At 52.0% G+C, this 15,644-nt stretch overlaps 1 protein-coding gene across 3 annotated transcripts; it reads right to left on the reverse strand.

Annotated features, from left to right (window-relative positions):
* Positions 1 to 1,173: 1,173 nt before the first annotated feature.
* Positions 1,174 to 13,891, reverse strand: SPINDOC (spindlin interactor and repressor of chromatin binding). 3 transcript variants are annotated; one of them, XM_079103926.1, is made up of 6 exons: positions 13,506 to 13,891; positions 10,323 to 10,652; positions 10,098 to 10,247; positions 9,815 to 9,940; positions 9,479 to 9,676; positions 1,174 to 1,929 (listed from the first exon to the last, which is right to left on the reverse strand). In XM_079103926.1, exons 1-6 carry the CDS (start codon positions 13,630 to 13,632, stop codon positions 1,835 to 1,837), a joined length of 1,026 nt encoding a protein of 341 aa, XP_078960052.1. In that variant the 5' UTR covers positions 13,633 to 13,891; the 3' UTR covers positions 1,174 to 1,834. The 3 variants fall into 3 exon arrangements, with proteins under 3 accessions (XP_078960052.1, XP_078960051.1, XP_078960053.1); XM_079103925.1 differs by having other exon boundaries at positions 1,174 to 1,967; positions 13,506 to 13,889; XM_079103927.1 differs by having other exon boundaries at positions 1,855 to 2,013; positions 13,506 to 13,890.
* Between the last annotated feature and the right edge of the window lie 1,753 nt (positions 13,892 to 15,644).

Consider the following 15,644-nt stretch of genomic DNA (forward strand, 5'->3'; position numbering starts at 1 on the left):
ACACTCAGCCATGTTGTCTTAAAAGCACATTGGTATAAATGTAAACACAGCCAACCATGGACGGACAGAAATCACCTGTGATGAACACTTGTGCTTTCAAAGGCAGACTTTTAGCATTATTTTATTCCTCCTGTTAGGTAGGACACAAGTTTTCCCCACCTGCAGAAACAGGGGTGGAGAGTTCTGTGGCCCTCCTGCCACCGTGCAGTGGCTAGATACGAAGTACCCTGAATCCTTGACTGCTGCCTTTTCTCCACACCTGTCTTTTAGCCTCCTCTGGACAAGGACCCTGTACATTCTTGGGCTCCTTCTCCCAAGTTTATCAAGTCAGGTGAAAGGACCACATCCCACAGGTGACGGCAGCTCATGCTAGCACACAGCCTGTACTGCTGATGCCCAGGCCCTTCCTGATGGAGATGAGCTTTCTGGTCCATGTCCTATGGGGATGCCCTCCAAGCCTTGTTCCCCACCTCTCCTAAAGTACACCTCACTTTGCAGGAGCGTTGGGAATTCAGTTCTACTCACCATGCTGGTGGGCTCTCCACAGGACAGTGCAGTTTGGGGTTGGAGATAGAATGAGCTCCATCTCACTAGAAATGGCAAGACCACCCAGATTCTGCCTGAGATGAATTTGTTCAGGACTTACAGAATCTGAAGAGACCTGAAATGGGCCATCTCATGGTCCAGGCAGTGGAGGAAACAGGTCAGGACTCAGGTTCAGTGAAGCCTGGGATGAAGCCGTGCGGCAGAGGGTACAGACCTACACGGCCGGAGGGGAGGCTGTCAGGACTCACCCATCACAGGGTGACCCAGAGGCATCTCTTTACTTGCAGGCATACTGGGATCACTTCACTTCAGAAAGGCCATTACCTTCAGCTCCTTGGGTGTGAGCACCCCTGGACCTCCCAGTGGCCTTGCTTGGACAGAGGCCTGCCAGGCATCAGAAGAGATCATGTTAAAATGTGCTTCTGACCCATTTCCAGAGTCGGGGGTAAGATGCCAACACCAGGTCAGGCCTGGTCCACAGGCCCAGGCAAAGCCCTGCCCTGGTGCTTACTACTCCCTCCTTGGGACAGGTGGCCTCAGGCTCCCCACCCCTGACTACCTTCCAGCCCTCCTGCCCCCAGGCTTGTTCTAGGAGGCCCCTTCCCCCAATGATGGCCCACACGGAACTCTCTTAATAAAAAAAAATAATTTATTGTCAACAAAGGTGATATATACAACAGGAAAAGAGGTGAAAGGGAGAGTGGGGGTGATGGAGCCCCTCTGCAGGGATGGAGCGGGAAGAGGTAATGGAGGCCTCCTGGTGCAGAAGCCTGAACAAGTCGGGGAGGAGAGGTGTCCCCCGAGGTAGTGGGACTCAGTTCAAACCCCCTCATGACCACCTCTGTGTAAGGCACTGTGCCAGGGGAGAATGGTGGGGAGCCAAGAGAGGGCAGGAGGGGGTGCGGGGGACAGAGGTGTGGGTCAGTAAAGGACTGGGGTAGGTGTTCTCCACTGGCCCAATGCCCTACCACACGACAGCCTTGGCCACCCTCTACCTCAGTCGGGCCTCAGACCCAGCCAGGGGCAGGCACCCTCCAGCACTCTGAAGCAACAGTGGATGGGCGCGGCCCCACCCCTCCATCCTGCCCTGGCACCTGGTTTTAAAACTCTGGGTGGCTGAGCCAGGCAGCTCTGAGCTATAAGCCAAAGGGGGACAATGCCTACTCCCTCCTGCCCTCTCCCTCCCTCCCTCCCCAGGAAACCAACAATTTACACCCCACTTCCTGCCTCCGGCTGCCCCCCCACAGTACTGCTGGATTCTGACAGAACTGTGGGCCAGTCTGGGGCATCACCTGCTCCCACCCCCTTGGTGCCCTGGGGGTGCTTGGACCAGTCTTGCAAGAGGCTGACTGCTGGGGGCTCCTCCATCCGCACACGGATAACCTGGAGATCCAGTGTCCCACGAAGCCCCGGAGGGGGAGCTGGGCAGGGATGGGAGCAGAGAGCAGAGTCAGGGCCTTCCAGAGCCTGTGGTGGTAGTGAAAGCTCTGCTAACCAAACCCACACGTGGCAGACCCTCCTCATCTTCATTCACAGCCCGACCCTTGGTTGACTCCAGCACTGCCAGCTTCAGAGCCCGCTTGACATCACTGGGAAACTGCTCGGAAGCCTCCCTCCCTCATGGACTAAGGCAGAGGGGACTTAGTACCTAGAATGTCTCTCCCCCAAATCTTACCTCCAGCTGACTCCTTTCACGTGACCCACTGGGCAACCCAAGAGGCTCTGCCTGCACAGGGCAGGGATAAGTGGGGTGGAGAGCATCCCAAACCAGCCAGACCCTGCGCTGCCTACCCCAGAGCTGGGAGTGAATATGTACAACAGAGAAGAGTGCCGAGGGACAGCTCTGGGCTAGCATCCCGCTCTGCTCTGCCACTTTACCAGCTGTGATCTCCTGGGTCAAGACCTCTGATACAAGGATCAGGTGCCCATCTTAGCAGTGTGGAGCAACTACTCAGAACAGCAAAGCTGGGTCTCAAGACAGGGGACGGTGCACTACTATGGCCACTGCACAGCCACGGAAACAGATTCTTGGTGGTTTTCTTTCCTGATTTTTAGAGACAGTTATTCAAATGTGACAGCGAGGACAGGTACCATTTTGTCATACAGTTCACTGGAGTTTTAAATGACTTACCAGGAAGGGGGAAAGGGATCAGGGTAGAAGGGTGGTTGGATATGACCAATGCACAATGTAAGCATGTATGGCAAAATTTGTAGAATTGATGTGCTAATGATTACAATAAAAACAAAATGACTTATCAGCTACTACTTAGTTGTACGACTTAGCAATTTTTTTTTCTTTTGGATGGTACTGGGGATGGACACAGGGTCTCCCACATCCTAGACAAGCACTCTACCACTGAGCTACATCCTCAGTTCCTTTTATTTTATTTTGAGACAGAATCTTGTAAGTTGCTGAGGCTGGCCTTGAACTTGAGATTCTCCTGCCTCAACTTCCTGAGTAGCTGTAATTACAGGCGTGCACCACCACACCCGGCCTCAAATTTTGTGTTGACACAAGGCAGTTTGTATTCTGGGTAACTATGGCTTTCTTGCGGGAAGACTGAATTCCTACTCATTTGCTTATGAATTCAACAATAACTTCTTGAGCAACTATGATGGGCTCAAGGCTCTTCTAGCTGGATACAGCTAGTGACACAGCACTGCATGAAGCGGATCATGTTGCCCTCTTAGAATTTACAATCTAGTGGTGAGAGCCAATTAAAAGGACAATCAAATAAAAGCTGCAGTATATCATCTGTGAGTAGATTCAGCTGCAACACACCAGGTAAGGGAGCCAGCAGCAGGCAGGTGACATGCAGGATGTCAAGGGTCAGCTAAGAAGCTGGTGGGGCAACAGGGTTTTGGGCAGAAGAAAGGACAAGTGCAGAAGCTGGGGAGCCTGCCAGTTGCTGTCTGTGCGAGGGAGGGGGTGTGGTGGGAGAGGTCAGGAGCCTGGAGGAAGCAGGACCAGCCCGTGAGGACTCTGCTCAGATGAGGACTCTGCTCAGATCTAACCCAAGTTTTTGGCAGGTAGGTGGGGTGCTGGCGAGAGCAGAGCACAGTGGGCAAAGCTCAGAGGCCAGAGCCCAGTTAGAGGTTGTTGCCACAACCAGGTGAGCATAGTGGCAGCGGAGGCAGTGACAGGATGTTCAATGATCTGCTGGTGGACTGATGTGGGGCTGGAGGGGAACAGAAGAGGAGGATTCCAAAGGTTCGGAAAGAACAAGGGCAAGGATAGGTCTGCAAGTTTACCATGACAGGGTTGGCTCGTGCAGGGTGGCAGTGGGTGAGACCTGGGGAGGAGACCGGAGGTTCAGTTTGGAAATACCAAGTTTAAGAAGTCCTGAGTTGTGGCTCAGTGCCCTTGCCTGGCCCTGGGTTCAATTCTCAGTACCACATATAAATAAATAAATAAAAATAAAATAAAAGATCCATTGACAACTACAAATAAAAAAAAAAAAAAAAAGTCTTTTGAATCAACCAAGTAGAGATATCACCGGGGCAGCTGGGAGACAGGCTGGAACCAAGGGGAGATGGAGGGTAAAGGTGGGGTTCAAGCACACAAATGGCATAACAGTGGACCTGCACAGAGCTGCCAGGGAGCAGGGGATTGAATGCACCACACATATAGAAAGCACCTCTTCTGGGCCAGGGGCTGTTTTGGCCACCAGGGACATCACGGTGCATGAAACAACCTGATCTGAAGAAGTCCACATTCAACAAAGGGCAAGACAGGCAATGTGCTATGTTTCCAGGTCGGGGGGCCAAGATGACCAAGCAAGAGAAGCAGAAGGAACAGTCAGTGAGGCGGCAGCAAGGCAGGCAAGCAGCTGCCAGGGAACCAAGGGAAGAAAGCCATTACCAGGAAGGTGGGGGAGACGGGTCGACTGCTACCCCCAGATCAAGAAAGGGAAGGACCAGGGATTCCACTAAACTTCATTTTATGGAAGTCAAGGGCAACCTTGCCAAAAAGCAATTTCAGCATGGAGTATTGAGAATGCACATTCTACTCAAGCAGATTCCAGAAAGAGAAGAGAGGCAGTTTAGAAAAGGTCCTTAGCTTTGGAGACAAATCTAACAGGGACTAGAGGGATGAGGGGTCAAGGGAGAAATAGCAGCTTTGTGTGGGCTGAGGGGGAAGACTGAGAAGGGATGGGGTGACAGAGGACAGCACCCATGGGCTTTGTTTTATTTTTCCTTCTCTAGGGCTGGGGACTGAACCCAGGGCCACACACATGTGAGGCAAAGACTCTACACTGAGCTACCCCAACTACACCCTTATTTGGGCAAGGGTCTTGTGATATTGCTCCAGTTGACCTTGAACTCCTAGGCTCAAGCATCGTCCTCCTGACTCAGCCTCCATGTATCTGAGACTAGAGGCCTGAGTCACCATATCCAGCTGACTCCTCTTGTATAAATGGAAATTTTAACACTCTCCATAATGCCTTTCATTCATGAAATAGCAGTGGATCAGGAAAGTTTAATACATAGTAAGAGTTCAAATAAGCAAGGGACTTCTCAAGCCACCAGAATTGCACCAGTGCTTCCTGGTTGCAAGGAGGGCAGAAGAGTAAGGCCTGAGATGTGGAAATGATCCAGAGCTCCAGCGCTATAAAAAGCAAGCTGGGGCACAGTGGCACACGTGTGTAACCCCAGCACCTGAAGATGCTAAGGCAGGAAGATCACAAGTTCAAGGGCAATCTTAGCAACTTAGCAAGATCCTGTCTCAAAATTAAAAAAAATAAGGGGCTGGGGTTGTGGCTCAGGGGGTAAAGTGATTGCCTGGCACGCGTGAGGCCCTGGGATTGATCCCAGCACCACATAAAAATAAAGGTACTGTGTCCACCTACAACTAAAAAATATATTTAAAAAATGATAATAAGAAATAAAGAAATAGGGCTGGTGTTGTGGCTCAGTGGTAGAATGCTCTCCTAGCATGAGTGAGGCCCTGGGTTTGATTCTCAGCACCACAAAAAACTAGGAGGATTTTCCAGTCTTCTCTTCCTGTCCTGCCCCAATTTCTCTGCTTCCCCCTTCTCTCTCCAATTCCACCCCGCTCCCCGTTCCCCCTTCTCTCTCCAATTTGTGAGTAGGTGCTTACGTGCGTTCCACAGACACCCATTCCTCCTGCAGAGGCTGGGACCCATTCCCCTTGTTTCTCACTAAGGCCAATCTCTGGATGGGGACTCTGGAAATGTCACCACCTGATTGACAAGTGCAGGCAGTCAATTGTCCAACTTTTCTTTCTTTCTTGCAGTACTGGGAATTGAACCCAGAACCTCATGCATGCCAGGTAAGCACTCTACCAATGGGCCACACCCCCGACTCCTTTTCAGTTGGAGACAGCCTTGCTAACTTGCCTTGGCTGGCCTAAAGAGAAAAACAAACTTGCCTCCTGAGTAGCTGGGATTAAAGGCAGGCACCGCTGTGCCCAGCTCAACTTTCCAATCGATTTTCGCTAAGGGCTGTATTTGTGCCAGGCACTGTTCTAGGTGCTGAGGACTCAGGAGTGAACAAACATTTGTGCTCTCTCACTATGCTTCCTCCATGGTCCAGCCTGGAGACACCCTCTGTCTGGCCAAGGTTTCCTACCCAAATGTCAGGGTCTTGCTCAAATCAAACATCAGCAAGAAAAGAACCTCCCCTCCGTGACTTGTGAGTGGGTCCTCCCAGCTCACCTCTCTGCTGGCCTGCACAATACCCCACCCTCTTTCAGCAAGGTCCTTGGAAAATTCTAGAAAACCTTCCCAAACTGCCTACACTTCTTATCTGTTAGCTCAGCTAATGTGACCACAGTGACCTTTTCCAATTCCTAGACCTACGATTTTGAATTTTCTTTTTTTAACAGTGGCAGGATCTTTATTCAAATCTGGGTTCTTGTGTGTGTGTGTGTGTGAGAGAAAGAGAGAGAGAGAGAGAGAGATATGCTGGGGACTGAACCCAGGATCTGCAGTGTGCTAGGAAGTGCTCTACCCCAGAGCGCCATCCCCAGCTCTGGGTGTTCTGAAGAAGCTTAAAACCTCAAGCCAGAGCACGTGATCTGCCTGGAAGCACCATAGTGCCCACCAGTCCTGAAAACCTCCCTGACTCCAACAGTGTCCCAGGACAGCCTGGGGTCAAAGGCTGCCTCACTCACGTGATTTCTCAAGAGTGCTTCCTGGGGCTGGGCTCCAGGGACACTTGGTGCTTTATTACTCAGTGTCTCCCACGGTTCCTGGGTCATCTGCAACCTCCGTACACTCTGTGGCTGCTGAGAACATGCTGCCATCTCTTATCACTGATTTGTCGTGGAGCCCCACCCTCTCTTTGCCCACTCACACCAAAAGATCCTAAAATCTCAGGGATTCTCTTCTCTTCCACTTACCCAGACCAGTGGTGTTTCTACACAAGGCATCCTAGGACTAGAAACGAAGACTCCCTTTGAGTATGAAACCGGAAGACTGGCTGGGTGCTGTCGTGTATACTTAAGAAATGCAGGTACTTGAAAGGTTGAGGTAGGAGGGCCTGGGATGCTGTGAGCTGTGCTTGGCAAAGAGGTGAAGATGGGAACCAGGTTCGGCCTCTGCCCATAGAATGCATTCTAGTCTCAATTCTGCCACTGCTTGGGGGTGGAATCATAGCTACCGCAGATGTCCATGTCCAAATCTCCAGAAGCTGGGAATGTTTTATTCCACAGTAAGGGGGAATTAAGGATGCCAACTAAAAAACCAAACAGAGCTGGGGCTGTAGCTCAGTGGTAGAGTACCTGCCAAGCATGTGCCAGACCCTGGGTTCTGTCCCCAGTACCAAAAAACAAAACAAAAACCAAAAACCCCAGAGGCTCAGGAGGCTGAGGCAGGAGGATCACTAGTTCAAAGTCAGTCTTAGCAAAAGCGAGGAGCTAAGCAACTCAGTAAGATTCTGTCTCTAAATAAAATACAAAATAGGACTGGAATGGAACCACCATTTGACCCAGCTATCCCACTCCTCGGCCTATACCCAAAGGACTTAAAATCAGCATACTACAGAGATATAGCCACATCAATGTTCATAGCTGCTCAATTCACAATAGCCAGACTGTGGAACCAACCTAGATGTCCTTCAATTGATGAATGAATAAAGAAACTGTGGTATATATAGATACAATGGAATATTACTCAGCTATAAAGAATAAAATGATGGCATTTGCAGGCAAATGAATGAAATTGGAGAATATCATGCTAAGTGAGATAAGCCAATCTCAAAAAACCGAAGGACGAATGATCTCGCTGATAAGCGGATGATGACACATAATGAGGGGTGGGAGCGGGGCAAGAATGGAGGAAGGAGGGACTGTATAGAGGGAAAAGAGGGGTGGGAGGGGTGAGGGGGGAGAAAAAATAACAATGAATCAAACATCATTACCCTATGTAAATGTATGATTACACATATGGTATGCTGTTACTCCATGTACAAACAAACAACATGTATCCCATGTTTACAATAAAAAAACAAAAACAAACAAACAAAAAAAAAATAGGACTGGAGATACGGTTCAGTGGTTGAGTGCCCCAAGTTCAATTCGCAGTACCCTTCCGCCCCATGCCCCTGCAAAAAAAGATTGTTCTGGATGACCTCGGGGTAGGGCCTACATAATCATAAGGGTCCTTAAGCAGGGAAGAGAGGCAGATGATTCAGAACCAAGACCTCTGCTGGGAGCCTCTATGGACTACTGCTAGCTTTGAGGCTGTTTTGAGGCCAAAAGCCAAGCAATGTTTGTGAGCAGCTTTCAGAAGCCATGCAAGGATTTCCCCTAGGGCTTCCGGAAAAGAACACAGCCCTGCCAACACCTTGAATTTAGCTCAGGGAGACCCATTTGGGACCTCTGACTTCTAGAACTGTAAAATAATAAACCACAACGTTTGTGGCAATTTGTTACAGGAGCAAATAGGAAATTCATATAAGGACTGAGAAGAAGGAATCATTTCTTTGAGACTCAGTTTCTTCATCTGAAAAAAGGGGATGGGTACCTGCCCTTTAACTATGACATACTTTTGTAAGCTTTAATGAACTGTATAAAGTTGGTTTTTTTTTTCCTTTCTTTTTTTGGTACTGGCAATTGAACCAAGGGGTGATCTACCACTAAGCTATAGCCCCAGCCATTTAATTTTGTATTTTATTTTTATTTTTTTGGTACCAGGGAGTAAACTCAGGGGCACTCGGCCACTGAGCCACATCCCAGCCCTATTTTGTAATTCATTTAGAGGCAGGGTCTCACTGAGTTGCTTATTAGCCCTTTTGCTGAGGCTGGCTTTGAACTTGAAATCTTCCTATCTCAGCCTCCCTAGCTGCTAGGATTACAGCACCACCACAGGCATATGCAACACCACGCCTAAGCAGCTTTTCTTTTAAGACAAGGCCTTGCTAAATTGTCTAGCCTGGCCTTGAACTTGTGATCAGCCTGCCTCAGGCTCCCAAGTAGCTGGGATTATTGGTGTGTACCACCACGCCCGGCTATAAGTTTCTTAAAATCAGTGGGACATAATACAAACATGAACACTTACTCACTTGTTGCCATTATCAAGAATTTACTGAGCTGGTGTCCCCATGGAGGTGTCTGTTCGCGGCTCATCACCTGCCTATTCTCTTGACCCCTGTTCGAACTGATAGCCCCCATTTGGGCTCCTCCTCTGTCAGAGAAAGGTGGGTACCTCAGGTTCCAGCTCAAGTCAGTGTCGTGTGGAGATGGGTGAGGCTTTTGGAGAACACTGGTGTAGCCCAACCTGATGACCAATTCCAGGAATTTCCTAAGGAGCACTCAGCTTTCTGGCCGGTCTCCCTGGTCATTCAAATCCTGTTGCCCTTATCCTGTCTCCTAGGCACCTGAGCACCAGCCTCTTTTCTGGGCTCCAGGGCCGCACAGCCTCAGAGACCGGATGACCAACTTCCCCGTCCCTCCCTCAGGAGGGCTCACCTGGAGTGGGGCTTTCTGGCTGGAGAAGGCCTTCTGCTGCTTTGCCCTCCTTGGGCGAGTCCTTACTGTCGGTGGCCCTGAGCTGGGTATGGGAGAAGAGCTGGAGGACAAAGCCAGGGGGAAAGCTGCCATCGGTGAAGTGTCGGACTTCAGCTGGTGCTGCAAAGGTCTCTGTGGGCGAGTCAGGGGATGGCGGGTCTGGAGGGAGGACAGGAAGGAGCTCTGAGCAGAGGTCAACTGGAAAGGCCTGAGCCCAGCCTGCACTCACCAACCTCGATTTCCTGTTACAGCACTGCACCCAGGGCCTGTGCCCTCCTCTCCCTGGCCTCCCCTCACCTGGGTCAGGGTCCAAGTTTTTGGTCATAGGTCTGCCTCTCTTCTTCCTGACAGGCTCTTCCCCAGGGGGCTCCTTCCATCTCTGACCACGGGGCTTCTTACTTCCAGGTTCTGGGGCAGGGGGAACTGTAAAAAAAGACCCTAGATCTTTTTAAGAGGCCACCACACCTGCAACCTGCCATCCCTGGGCTCCCGAGGACACCTGCTCAGCAGCAGCCCAGCACGCAGGCCTGTCCTTCACCCGGGCCCCCGCTCCACCTTACCAGTTCCCCTGCTGACTGACCAGGCAGCTCGAGGGGGCGGAGTCCCCTGGGCCGGCTCCTTTTCGGGAGGGACGCGTTGTCCTCAGAGTCCAGGAGGACCACAATCTCTGCTGGCATCCCGGCAGAGTCTGCATTGGCGTTGGGGTCTGGTTTGGCATCCCGGCTTGACTCTGAAAGGGGCAAAGCCCAGTGAGCTCCCAGGACTTCAGTAGAACCTCCCTCTGCCCCAGGGCTGCCCCCGCTACCTGAGCTGGGTGGGGATGGTTGCTCAGCATGAACATCTTGCAAAAGGGCCACCCCTTCGCTCCAGGCCTCCAGGATGTTGCTCTTCTCAGAGGGGCTCAGGTCCAGGGTATGGGGATGCTGTTCCAGGATGTGCGTTCGAGCTGTCTCGGCTGAGGGGGAGCGGATCTCGGCCCCACACACCATGCACAGGGCCCGCCCGCTGCCTCCCGGGCTATTCCCCACCAGGAACTCCTGCTCCCAAGACACTTGCTGCTTGGGCTCCTCGCAGCCATCACCTCCTGCCTCCAGTAGACTGGGCGGAGGTGGTGGGGTCTTCTCCTGTTGGGCCACTGTGGAGTGAGAGGGAGTGCTATCAGGAAAGGCACCCATGAGTGACGATGCTCATAACAAACCTGTGGGGCAGACGGGAGCATTTCATCACGTTCTGAGTTGCCCTGGACGCGCCTGTAGGTTGTGCCCAGGGTCGCACTACTTTCGCCTCAAGCACACCTTCTCTCATCTAGTCCCAGGCCTTAGTGCCATGTTTCCCAAAGGCTATGTTCCAAAGCTCCCCAGCCTCTGCAACGCTGCTCATCTGGGTGATGTCATCCCTGTGAGCCCCCACCCCCATGTTTTCTGCAGGGGTACCCGACTCCAGGTCGTAGCACCCTTGAGGGCAAAGATGCTATATTTCATCACATTTTATATTTACACCTTGTCTCCACAGGATTGATGGTAAGTGGCACAACTGCCTGTTCCTTGCCTGTTGAGGCCCCTTCAAAAGCCCACCAGTTCTTCACTGTTAGACTTCCCTTTCACGGTGCTTCCAAGCCACTTGCAGCAATGGCCTTGCTCACGCTGGGCTGGAAGCGAAGTATGCACGTGGCCAATAAGCTCTGATAGGGCAGCTATCAGCTCAACACAGGCAGCCTCTGACCCAGGTGAGCCTGGCAGCTCAGCACCTCTGGGAAATGTCTGTGATCCTCTGTGCCTTTACCTCTCACCTTTCTCCCATCATTCAGAGGATGGGACAAAATACAAACATGGGAGGCCCTAGCACCTGAGGGCTGTGTGGAAGAGGTGGAAAGGTGGCATTTGGAATGGATACGAGCCTTGGCTCAGACAGAGACAACTCAGGCCCCAGCTGGGTTATACGAATCTCCTGTGTGACTGTGGACAAAAATCTTGACCTCTCAGTTTAACAGGCTTTCTTCCCCACACTCCCCTGAACCAGCTCTTGTGAAGGTTGCCAATGCTAAACCAGAAGGCGAGTGCCCTACCACTGAGCTACACCCCTGGCCCAATAGGAAGATTTCTGATGGTTTGTGCTTAAGTCCAATATCCGGAAGAGTCTGGCAACTAGTGGCACTCAGGATTACCTGGTGATGGACTGACTGGATTTCCAACCTGTAACTACTGGAGTAGTCCAGGATTTAGTTCTTGAACTCCTCTGCTGGTTTCTTTCCTCTGGTCTCACCCATTTCCTGACCTCCAGCAGGACTCTCCCATGAAATCTAGTCTCAGGTATCCAAACTAATCAGATTTCCCCACTTGGACCTGTAAGACATCTGGAACTTATCATGTTCTAACCTTAACTTCTAATATCGCATAAACCTACACCCAGTCTCCTCCATCTCAGTAACATATTGTCCTTCCACTTGCCTCAAAAACGTTTAAATTCACCCTCTTTCCTCTCATACCCAAATTATTTCAGAAGTTTGTGTCTCAGGGCCTTTGCACTTGCTTTTCTCTGTCTGCAATACTCTTTCTGCAGCTATCTCCATGGCGGGTTTCCTTAACTTTCTTCATGTCTGTGCTCAAAATTCACTTCATTAGAGAAGACTTTCCTAATCACTCTATGTACCAACTAAAACTCCTACCTCCTACCCTCTTTCTCCTTATACTACTTTAGTGTAACCACTTACTGCCACCTGACATACCATACTTATTTACCTGTCTGCTACTGGGATACATGTTCCCCAAGGACAGGTTTCATCTGCCTTGTTGACCACTGTTACCATCCCCACACTAAAACAGTGCCTGGATATAGTAGGTGCCTAATAAATATTGGTTGAATGAATGAACCTCTAGACTTCTAACAGTGGGGAGGCTACCCATGAAGGAGGTTGAGAGGATTAACCGAGAAAGTCTTTGACAATAAGAGCAAGCACTCCATAAATATTAGCGCAAGCAGGAAAATAACCTGTGTTGGACGGCATGGTCTGACAAGGATGCGGCCTTCATTTCCCTCATTTTATAACCCTCTGATCCAAAAAGGATGAGAGGTAGTACAGACAGAGTATATCATTATGTTTAAGCGGAAATACAATGAATAGCTTTGCTCTCAACCCCCTTTGGGTACTGTCCTCAAGAAGGACTTGAAAATGGCAAGAAGATACTGGAAAATGAAGAAATTTTCTCATTTTCAAGAACATGAAGTCTTTCCACAAAGATGGCTCTTGTTTTCTTAGGATTTGCAAGCTCCTGAGGACTAAAGAAATTGGTGAAGGGGGAGGGGAGGATGAGTGTTCCCAGGCTGCTCCTGGAATCCCCTCCCCTGGCTAATATCCTTTTAGATGGCTTCTTTTAGGGCCCCCCTGGCAAGAACTGCTTTTCCCAAACTAGGTGCTGTGCGCAGTTCCATTCATCGCCCGTGTTCGCTCTAGAATCTGACACCTGTGGCTTATGCAAGTGGGAGGCCTGGAGATAGGGCTGGGGGGAGGGAAAGATTTAGACTTGAAGGGTTCTTAAAATTCCCCTCTTGGAGGTTAGCTGGGGCTCCTGCCTCCACCCTCCAAATCGCTCTGGACACCTCACTCCCGTGCCCGGCCTCGGGCCTAGAGGCCGAGCCGCCCCTCGGCCTAGGACAGAGCCTGGCCGGGCAGGAGGCTGCAAGCCGCGGACACCCGGCGCCTCGGGGGACCGGGCCTCCCGCGCTGGGCCCGGGCGAGGGGGCGCTCGGGCACCGGAAGATCCGGAGCGCGCGGGGCGTGGATCGAAGCCTCCAGACCCTGGGCGGGGGTAGGGGAGGAGGGGGAATCCGGGAGGCCTGGATTCGAACGCCGCCGGGGGAGGCGCGAGAGCGCGCCCCGGCCCAGACCCGGGCGGGGAAGGGCTGCCAGGCCCGGACCCCGGCGGGGGCGGGGCGGCCTGAGCCCCCGGCTCGGGCCGCGACGCGGAAGTCGGTCCCCTCCCATGCTCACCTCTGAGCATCGGCTCCGGCCGCGGGATTACCGCCACCACCACGGCCTCATCGTCGTCCTCCCCTTCCTCGCACTTGAGCGTCACCTCGAAGCAGTCCAGCGCGGCGCCCTCGGCCTTCAGAGCCATGGTGCGGCCGGGGGCGACTGCGGTGACCGGACGCCGAAGGACGGGCGCGCAGGCCTCGGCGCGCCACCCGCGGCCGCCTCCGCCCGGGCCCGCGCGGGGCCCGCGGCCCGCCCCGCGCACCCGCCGGCGCAGCCCCCTCCCCGCCGCCCGGGGCTCGCCCGCCCCGCCTGCGACACACCTCAGCGCGAGGGGAGCGCGGGCGGGCAGGTCTCAATCCGGGGCCCCAGACCCCGCCGATCCCTTTTATGGAGGCTCATTGTCGGCGGCGCCCGCCGGCCCGCCCCCGGCCCCCGCGCAGCCAATCGCGAGCGGCCCCGCCTAGGCCCCGCCCCGGGCACGCGGCCCCGTTAGAACCCGGGACCGCTGGGCGGCGGGAAGGGCTCTGCGGCCGGCGGTGACCTGCGGTGACTCCCTAGGCTGGGGTCGCCAGGAGCTGGCCAGCCGGCCGAGGTCGCTGTCCACTGCGGTCGCTGTTTGCTCGCAAAGAAGAATGCTACCGGGTCCCCAGGTTTCAATCGGGGTCACTTTTGCCTTTACGCGGACCAGCCACCAGGTTTTCCCGGGGCGGGAAGACCTTGGGGGAGTGAGAAGAGCCTGGGCTTGGAAGGGTGGAGACCGAATTCCTTCAGACTCGCCAGCCCTGTGACCTTGGCCGCGTTGGGTTTCCTTGGACTAGCTCATCCTTTCTTTCAACAAAGGCTTTGGACCCTTCTGGACAAGGGAATGAGAAGATGAAGAGGAACCGAGTGGAGCGTGGGTGCATGTAAACCGCCTCCCACCATGGTTATGATTCCCACTTATTAAACGCGAATCCCGAGTTTGTGTGGCCCTATCCAAGGACACACAGCAATCCCTTGGGAGCCCCAAGACCAGAACCCAGTTGCCATGACACTGCTGCATCCAAGTCATTCTCTGGGTCAGTTTTTACCTGGGCAACATAGAATGGCCACCGTCTCTTTTGCAAAAACCCTCATAAGAGATTTCATCTGAGAAAATGCAAAATGTCCTATCCTGAAAATCCATCTCAAAACGCTCCGATGCCGGACAACGCACAGTAGTAATATAGAATAATCTAGACGTATAGGGCAGAGAACAGGAGGTGTGAACTAGTCTATATGGATCTCAGTATATTTTTTTATGGGAAAGTTTTGTTACTTTCGAGTGTATCCAGTACCTCCACAAGATTTTGCAAATAAAGGTGTTACCAATCCTGTTTAACTTTTACTTAATGGTCCTTTGTGTTTCTGCTCTGCTCTGTATTGCAGTGAGCTGAACCCTGAAGGGGGCAGTTTCTCAGTCTTCAAAGGCAAGGGGCTACAGGCTGGGTCTGGCTAATGGGAGAGATTGGCAGAAGAAAGGCTGGAGGAAGGAAGAAACCAGGAACCAGGGCATGTGTTTTGTTTTGTGGCACCCCCCACCTCAGCAAATGAGGCCCCCTGTGTCTCCAGCTCCCACTTGGTCCCAACATCTGTCAGGTGATTCATGGCCCTGGGCTCCATTAATCCTCCATTCTCCTTCTGTCTCTCCAGTTCAGTAGCAGAGGGCAACTTTTTGTTTTTGTTAATCCCTGGGTTACCTCACTGTCCCCTGCTGGGCTTCTTAGCACTTCCATCACCTGACACTTATGTCACCAGTATCCTGCATTTACTTTTCTCTGTGGTTCCTGTTTTCCTGGTTGAACCCTGAGTGATACTCCTGGTTTTGTACCAGGCACTTAGTAGTCATTATTTCTTGGTCCTCATAGCCTTTTGCAGTAGATCACATTGTTCACGTTTTATGAAGCAGGAAGTTGAGGCTTAAGGAGTTAAATTACTTGCCTAATGTAGGAGAGCAAGAGTACTCTTTAATTAAATCTAGAATGAACCCCCCCCATTTTAATATCCCTGAAATAGATTGTTTTTTCTTTCTTTTTCTGCAGTACTGAGGATGGAGCCCACAGCCTCACTTGTTAGCAGCAAGTGCTCTACTGCTGAGCTACATTCCCAACCCTTGGGATGCTATCTATACATCAA

Source organism: Sciurus vulgaris (assembly GCF_902686455.1).
Source record: "Sciurus vulgaris genome assembly, chromosome: 11".
NCBI classification, from domain to species: Eukaryota; Metazoa; Chordata; class Mammalia; order Rodentia; family Sciuridae; genus Sciurus; species Sciurus vulgaris.